At 39.6% G+C, this 8,239-nt stretch overlaps 1 protein-coding gene across 1 annotated transcript in view; it reads left to right on the top strand.

Moving 5' to 3' along the window:
* Window positions 1-7,715, top strand: part of LOC106940303 (aryl hydrocarbon receptor nuclear translocator 2-like) — a 42,801-nt gene extending 35,086 nt beyond the window's left edge. Inside the window, exons 6-9 of the mRNA XM_015023020.1 lie at window positions 5,438-5,503; window positions 6,097-6,182; window positions 6,873-6,949; window positions 7,435-7,715. Of these exons, the coding sequence (XP_014878506.1) occupies window positions 5,438-5,503; window positions 6,097-6,182; window positions 6,873-6,949; window positions 7,435-7,659 (454 nt within the window). The 3' untranslated portion in view covers window positions 7,660-7,715. The remainder of the gene's footprint in view (window positions 1-5,437; window positions 5,504-6,096; window positions 6,183-6,872; window positions 6,950-7,434) is intronic.
* Window positions 7,716-8,239: the final 524 nt, after the last annotated feature.

Consider the following 8,239-nt stretch of genomic DNA (forward strand, 5'->3'; position numbering starts at 1 on the left):
AATCAAATAATCCTCTCTGGGTTCTTCACAGAAAAAAAATCCAGGAAATAACACTATTCATGAAATAAATACTGTATTTTCCGGACTATAAGCCACATGGTTCAAAGCTTAGGAAAAAAGTAGCGGCTTATATGTATATGAAAAAAAATCTAAATGCTCTCTGGTATTGTTCAGGGGGCTGGACCAAATGTGGAGGCAGGCCGGATCCGGCCCGCGGGCCGTAGTTTGGGGACCACTGATGTATACCAACACATCATCCACATATAGCGCCACCTTGTGTGCATCACCAGAAATGTTTTTACCTTATTGTCAGTCTGCCTTATTAGTTGGGCTAAAGGTTCTATGTAAAGGCAAACAGAGAGAATCCACATCCTTGTCTTGTTCCACGTTCTAATTCAAAGGTATTTGACAGATGTCCATTGATTTTTATCCGTGCATTTGGTGTTGTGTACAGTGACCTGATTACGTCAATAAAATTGGAGTGGAAACCAAACGTCTCGAGTACTTTATAGAAAGTCCCAGCTTATTGTATTGAAAGCTTTTTCAGCGTAGAGCAGGGGTGTCCAAAGTCGGTCCTCGAGTGCCGGCATCCTGTACGTTTTAGTGCTCTCCCTGGTGGTAGTAACAACCTTTTCAGCTTGTCAGTATTCCTCATAGGGCTTCTAACGAGCCATCATTTGATGCAGGTGCGTTAAACCAGGGAGAGAACTAAAACATGCAGGATGCCGGCCCTGGAGGACCGACTTTGGGCACCCCTGGCGTAGAGGCTGATCACTGCAGCTGGCGTTTGGTATTTTTGAATGTGGTTCAAGATATGCAATGTGCAACATATATTATTATGGGTTTGTCTCCGTGGGATAAAACCGGTCTGATCTGTATGAATAAGTTCTGGGAGTATCTCTTGTATTCTCCTTGAGAGAATTGATGTAAATAGCTTATAATCAACATTAAGTATAGAGATAGGTCTGTAAGAACTGCAGCTCAGATGGTCTTTTTCTTCTTTTGGAATAACAGATATTGTAGCCTTTTTCCATGTTGGTGGCATTGTACCCTCTTTCAGAGCCATGTTAAGAATTTGAAGGAGGAATGGTGATAACTCTAACTTAAATTGCTTGTACCATTCAGACGGAAATCCATTTGGACCAGGAGATTTATTTGTTTTAAGCTTTGTAATGGCATAAGAGAGCTCAAGCTCTGTGATATTAGCCATTAACCTTTGATTTTGATAATGCAACAATACAGGTAGGTTAAGTTGTTCTAGGAATTGTTTATAGTAAGTTTGGGAAGCTTGTTGGATTTCATTTTTTTATATATATATTCATTTTTTTTAGAATTTGGGTCCCTTATTTTGTATATTGTGTTGTCTGCTTGTTGTTTTTGTAATTTTTTCCCTAAGAGTTTAGAAAAACGGATTGAGTCTTATATTCCAATCCCCTCCACAAATAAGTATTCCCGTTGATTAGTGATGGGTCAACACTGATGCGTCAGCGCATGTGTGAAGCCCATAGACCAAAACCCATGTCAGTGCGCGTATTGGTTTCAGCAAGTCACGTGACCGATACAGGAACTGTTTCAAAATGACATTAAAGTGCCAAACTGTGTTTCTGTCAATCTGTCAAAAGCATTTGCCAAACGAATTCTTGATCTTTTACGGAACAGCGTCAGCTATGGAGCAGCCTCAAACGAAAGGTTTCCGCAGTGTGGGACCATTTTGATCTTATTTTGGAAAATAAATGTGTTTTCATTTTGTTGTTTCATCCAGTTCTTGTCAGTTTCTACTTGATCTATCTGAATCCAAATCCAGCTGAAATTGACTCGTAGTTTACTTTCATATTATGTTCTGCAGGTTAAGTGTCGCATATGTTTGACTAAACTGTCTTATTTAAATAAATCCACCTCCTCAATGCTGAGGCATTATGAGGCCAGGCATGAGAATGAAGTCCCAGATAAACTCAGATATACAGCCATTCTACAAATTACTCAGTTGCTTTTTATAAATTATTTCATATACAGTGAACCCTCGCTGTAACGCGGTTCACTTTTCACGGTATCGCTGCTTCGCAGATTTTTTTGTGCAGTTTTTTTTTCACAGTGTTATGCGTCCTGATTGATCGTATGACTGGTAGAAACAGTCTCTGCGCTTCTTCTCTACCTGAGTGCCAATAAAGTTACGGAATTTAATACAGATAGGAAACTGAAACTTTGAATGCCAGCTGGAAAAAAAAAAAAAACTGTGGCCAGAGGCAGTGCAAACCCCGACCGGAGGCTCGCTTGACGAGATCCATCACTCTGCCATAGATACAGCTATGAATCTCACAACGCAGCTTGGAGGAGACGCTTTAACGTCATAACTCTGGATCACATTAAGGCCCGATTGATGCACATGCACATCCGCTGATCTGAAAACAGGTTTTGTCATTTGGCTTCAATGTAGAGTATTTATGCTGTGTTATAACTGTAAAAAAAATAAAGGTAACTGCTTCACGGATTTCGCATATCACGGGTTATTTTCGGAACGCAACCCTAAGAAAAACAAGGGTTCGCTGTAGATGTAGTGTTTACTTCATTTTTTTCTACAGCAGGAGAAGTTTTGTCAAAAAAGCGTAACAGGCTAAATTTCAAAATGTTGTCCACAAAAAAACTTTTTTTGTGTGGGGAAAAAAAACAGTCCACAAGGATCCTCATTCCAAACACATTCACTTAAATTTTCACTTTATGGTACATGTTCACATTTTTTATTGTCCTTATATCAAATATATTTTAAATTTAATTGAAAATATGACATAATACAATATATAATAGTCAATAAAATACAAAGACTTAAATCTTATTGTATGGACTAGGTCAGTGGTCCCCAATTTTTATTACCGTGGACCGGTCAAGATTTAGAAATTTTGCTGCAGCCCGGGGGACGGGGGGGGTTGAACCGTCAGATAAGACTTCTGCATGTTGGTGTTCCCGCTAAAGCCTGAAACTGCCCAATTTGGGTTGTCTTGGCCCTTTTATCGCAGCCTGTGGGGTTTTCCCTGACTGGGAACGAGAACACAACCTGCTGAATGTGACAGGTAGCCAATCAGAAAGCGCAGTGACATAAGAACAGAGGGGAATCCCAAACAGCTGACATATCACGCAACTGTGAGTCCGTGGATATCGGAGATGATATGTGGAAATGTTTATTATTATATGTAAAGGTCATTATTATGTTTATTCAGCTAAAAATGTTAACTATGAAAAAACAGTCACCTCCAAATCATAGTGCAGCAAATAGAGCGGCTGCTCCCGTTGTCTTTTATCCACTGCCTTTTCTTTTTGTTACGTCTATTATCTCTTAAAATGAGTCCACAAACTATCACTATTGCTTCTACATCGTCATCCTTGTTTGGTTATTCTTAATTCCCGTATGCTATGTTGGGGTTTTTCCTGGATTATCCTCTGGAATCGGGATGTTCGTGACTGGAATCGGTTCGTGTTGCTCCTGCCTTGTGGCTGAACAGGAACTGATCAAACCTGTTGTACTTTTATCAGCTCTGTGGTCACAGAGGTTTGGAGAATCGGCCGACAATTCATAAATCTTGCCGTCTAAACCAGACTTAATTATCACAAGCTCCACTCCTCTCCTCTCGACCACTGCCCAAACACTCTCAGACTGTGGTCACAATGGTAACGTTTACATATCCTTTCAAAATAAGATACAGATGCGCCACAAAAACGAACATTTTACTTTCATGAAAATGTTAACTCACGATAATGACTGAAAGGAGCCCTGAGCTTGTTTCTCTGCAACGAGACGGTCCCATCTGGGAGTGATGAGAGACAGTGAAACCCGTAGTGTTGCTTATATGCACACCGTGCTCTGTCTCTATGTGGCAAAGCAGTTTGAAGCTTCATTGCTTCATTAGCAGCCGGTCGCCGCATGTTACTCAGAGCGGCTTGTAATGTGGGACTCACCTACTGGTCCGGGATAAATACATCCTCCTGTCTCTTCTCTGGTCCTTTTCCCCTTTGCAAAGAAACTTTCCAAAGACACCTGATCTGTTTCTTACTAATTTTGCTGCTTGTGGGCTCAGTTTTGGCGCGCAAGTAACCAAGAGAATCCGGTTAAAGGATTTTCAAAATAAAAGATCCTCCAGACTCAAATAATACATAAAACAGAAATATTTAATTATTTGTTGCGCGGCCCGGTACCAATTGGTCCACGGACAGGTACTGGATCAGGGGTTGGGGACCACTGGACTAGGTCATCAAATCACTATGTTGCCTGTAGGAATTTTTAATGTCCAGCAGGTGTCAGTATTCAGGTACACAGTATCGAGACATAATCGACACAGTTTTGCTATGGGTCGAAACGATACATGACGCCTCATCTACCCATCACTACCGTTGATTGTCCCATTAAATCAAATAGTTTTTCATAAAAATGAAAAGTCACCTTCAGGTGGAATGTGTACATTACATTGTGTTACATTGACTCCATCTATTCTACCTGTTATCATGTTATCAACGAATATCTCCCTTCTTTCAGAAACAAGTTCAAATGGAACTCTCTGCTATATTAATGTGGCTACGCCCCATCTAAGACTGGACTTATACGATGAGTAATATATTTTAGAGAAGCCCATCCTTTTTAATTTTTCATGTTCCTCGGATGTAAGATGTGTCTTTTGCAGCATAGCTATCCTTTTCCTTTACCTTTTCCTTCTTCATTTTAGATAGTATGTTATTTCTCTTCATGGGGTTAAGAACCCATAAAAACATAAACAAACATACTGTAAAAACGAATTAAAACTAGTAGAGATAGACAAACAAAAAGTGGATAAAGTGTTTGGTATTCTTGAGCCACTTTGGGTGAATCTCAGTAATTTATTTAATTGATTTAATTTAATTCCCTGTTGTTGTTATTAATAAATAATTGTTTAATTGAATTGAACCAACATACACTTCACTCCCCCAAGAATATACCAGAACTGGAATGGGTCATCATTATGGCCTTACCCTCAATGACCTAAGAATTTCAACCTGTCATTGGTGCTAAATACAGCAAGGTTTGTTTTAAGAACTAGTTAGTGTAGGTTTCTCTTAGGTAATTTCTGTTAATATGATTCAGAAAGAGTAAATATTGATGTTTTAATGCAATAATGGGCCCCATCCATGTGGTGGGACCTGAGATTAGATTGTTCCAAAGTCCAACAGTAGGGTCCTCAAATGTCTTCATGCTTTGTTCTGTTATGGGACAGAACAAAGCCTCATGAACCTTTGTTTATGAGGCTTTGTTCAAGAGAGATGTGAATGGAACATCTCTCTTGTTCCATTCACATCTTCTCACAGTTTGACATGGTTAACACAGGTGGTGGCATTTACAAACTGTTCTTAAATGTTCCAGTGTACATTTAACTGCTTCATAATGAGTTGGAGTCTCATGTGTGTGTTTGTCATTTAGGTGTGGAAGTGCGCCACTGGATCACATCTCCCTAAATCGTCTGTCTAACATGAGAAAAAGATACAGGTAGAGTCTGAGTCCAAAAACAGCTATGATTCAAAATTTTAGTGAATTTTGACTTTATCCTTTGTAAAATATGAATAATGTTTTGTGATAACCAATAGGGAAAGAAACATAGCTTTCATAGTAAACTGCTTTTAGCAGCTCTGACATATGCAGGCTTTTTCTGCCTCACCTTTTATATTCAAAGTCCACGATAAAATGTTTTTCTGTCAATGCTGAGGCTGCAGCACATGTCTAATATTTAGATCATTTTTTATGCATAAAGAAAGAATTCTGGGACAGAATGTTTAAGCCGGAAGTAGTACTCGATACTTGATTTTCATCCAGCAGCCCACAGAGATGAGGTTTCATTGCACTGCAGTAGATGTGAGCATGAAACAGAAAAAAACACACACATACACACGCACACGCACACACACACACACACACACACACACACACACACACACAGACAGAATGACTCTTCTGTCAGATACATGTGGTTTATGTGTAAAAAGCCTGTATGAAAGAGAGTAGCAGTTATTGTTGTTTAGTCTATCTGTATGTTTCACTCTAACCTGCAGCTGTCTTTCTGTCCTTCCATGTTTGATTATCAGGAACGGCTTGGGACCATCCAAAGAAGGAGAGGCTCAGTACTCTGTGGTGCATTGCACTGGGTACATCAAAGCCTGGCCCCCTGCAGGTAAAGAGATGTTCTGCAGCTGCAACTGGGCTTTCCCACACATCTCCAGCAATTTGACATAGTTTGACCTCTGTTCAGATAAATGCTTCTATCTGGTTTTGTGAAATACTAATATTTTGTCTAATCAATTTCTCAGCAAACATTTAGATTTCTGTTGTTTCGATGCCAACACAGAGGATTATTTCTGGGAAATTTCTAGGAAGCTCAAATCTCTCAGTGCAACTACCCAAACTGAGGGATTTTCATAAAGAGTGTTTTAGTGGAATGAGAAGCCACTTTCACACAAACTCAATATCCGAAGACAGGAAAAACAGTTACAAGTATTAGGATTTGGTCCTGGTGGATCAGAGCCAGATTGTGAGTTGAGGTTCAGTGGATGAGAAGAAACAAAAGCAAGAGACAAAGCAGAGTGGGCAAACTATTTCAAAAATGAGCTGGAAAATGTTGAGGTGTATGATCTAAATGTTCTCCTGCTCTGAGTAACAGAGAGCGATTCTTTCGTCTTCATGCTCACACTGGCTCTGGCACTGTCTGCAGCAGGTTTAATCATCACTTTCAATTAGTTCCTCACAAAACATCACTAAAGCTCTGGCTTTTATTGCAAAATATAGTTCTTTCTCCTTTGTTCGTGCATTATTTCTAACTCTCATTGCACCTGTTATGACATCTTCCTGTCCCTATATAATACAGGCATGACCATACCAGAAGAGGATTCAGAGGCGGGTCAGACAGGAAAATACTGCCTGGTGGCCATTGGGAGACTGCAGGTGTGTTTCAGCTCAACCACTATAACAGCAGAATCAACTTCCACACCATGACTGCACAGCAGCTTCCTCTTTGATCTGCCTAGAACTCTGACTCTTTTCACATATCAACATATAAGCCTTGCATTCCAGTGTGCCAGAAGAAATGATGCCATGAGAAAATGCCCTACATTAACCACCTTCTGATCATTGGCCCTCACTGTCAAATAAAACCAGCTCATTATTATCTGGTGTACGCAGAGAAATGTCTTCTGATCCTTATTATGAAAATAATCACATAATGACACAATGACATTGTGGGTAAGTAGCATCTTCACACTGCAGTTTAACAGAACTGACAGCAGATAAATGAAAGCCAAAAACCAGCACACATAGTTCTGTGGTTTTCTTAATATTTCAACACCTTGGATGATTGTGGCTTTCTTTAAGACCTATTCTCCATTGCTGCATGATGTGGTGACCTTTGCGTCTGTATGTGCCCCCTTCAGGTAACCAGCTCTCCAGTCTCCATGGATATGAATGGCCTGTCAGTTCCAACAGAGTTCCTCTCACGTCACAACTCGGATGGTGTCATCACGTTTGTTGATCCACGGTGCATTAACGTCATTGGTTATCAACCTCAGGTAAGCTCTTTAGGATTTCACAACTTCCTTCTTGTAGAAGATGCTGTGTTGCTCCTTCAGATTTTCAGAAACTTTGTTAGAGAATGCTGACTGGTACAGTCAAAACTGGTTATTTTCTTTGGTCATTAAAAAAGCCGCTAACACTGCTTTACGTATGTTTGTTTTCTAAGATTTTACTGAATCACGAAGAATCATAGTGTTTATGGCTACATAAGGAGGCAAAATAGATGTTGGTTTTTCAACCTCTCCTTTGAGTGCTCAGCAACATGAGGTTTCCAGTATACAGGTGCTGGTCAAAAATTATAATGTCATTTAAAAGTTGATTTAAATCAGTAATTCAATTCAAAAAGTAAAATTTGTNTAGTTTACTTTCATGTTATGTTCTGCAGGTTAAGTGTCACACATGTTTTACTAAACTATCTTATTTAAATAAATCCACCTCCTCAATGCTGAGGCATTACGAGGCCAGACACGAGAATGAAGTCCCAATACACCTAGGATAAACTCAGATATACAGCCAGTCTACAAATTACTCAGTTGCTTTTTCGAAATTATTTCATATACAGTGAACCCTCGCTATAACATGGTTCACCTATCATGGTATCGCTGCTTCGCAGATTTTTTTGTGCAGTTTTTTTTTCACAGTGTTATGCGTCCTGATTGATCGTAT

Source organism: Poecilia latipinna, unplaced genomic scaffold (assembly GCF_001443285.1).
Source record: "Poecilia latipinna isolate Pla-1442-1.1 unplaced genomic scaffold, P_latipinna-1.0 Scaffold3170, whole genome shotgun sequence".
In the NCBI taxonomy this organism is placed as follows: Eukaryota; Metazoa; Chordata; class Actinopteri; order Cyprinodontiformes; family Poeciliidae; genus Poecilia; species Poecilia latipinna.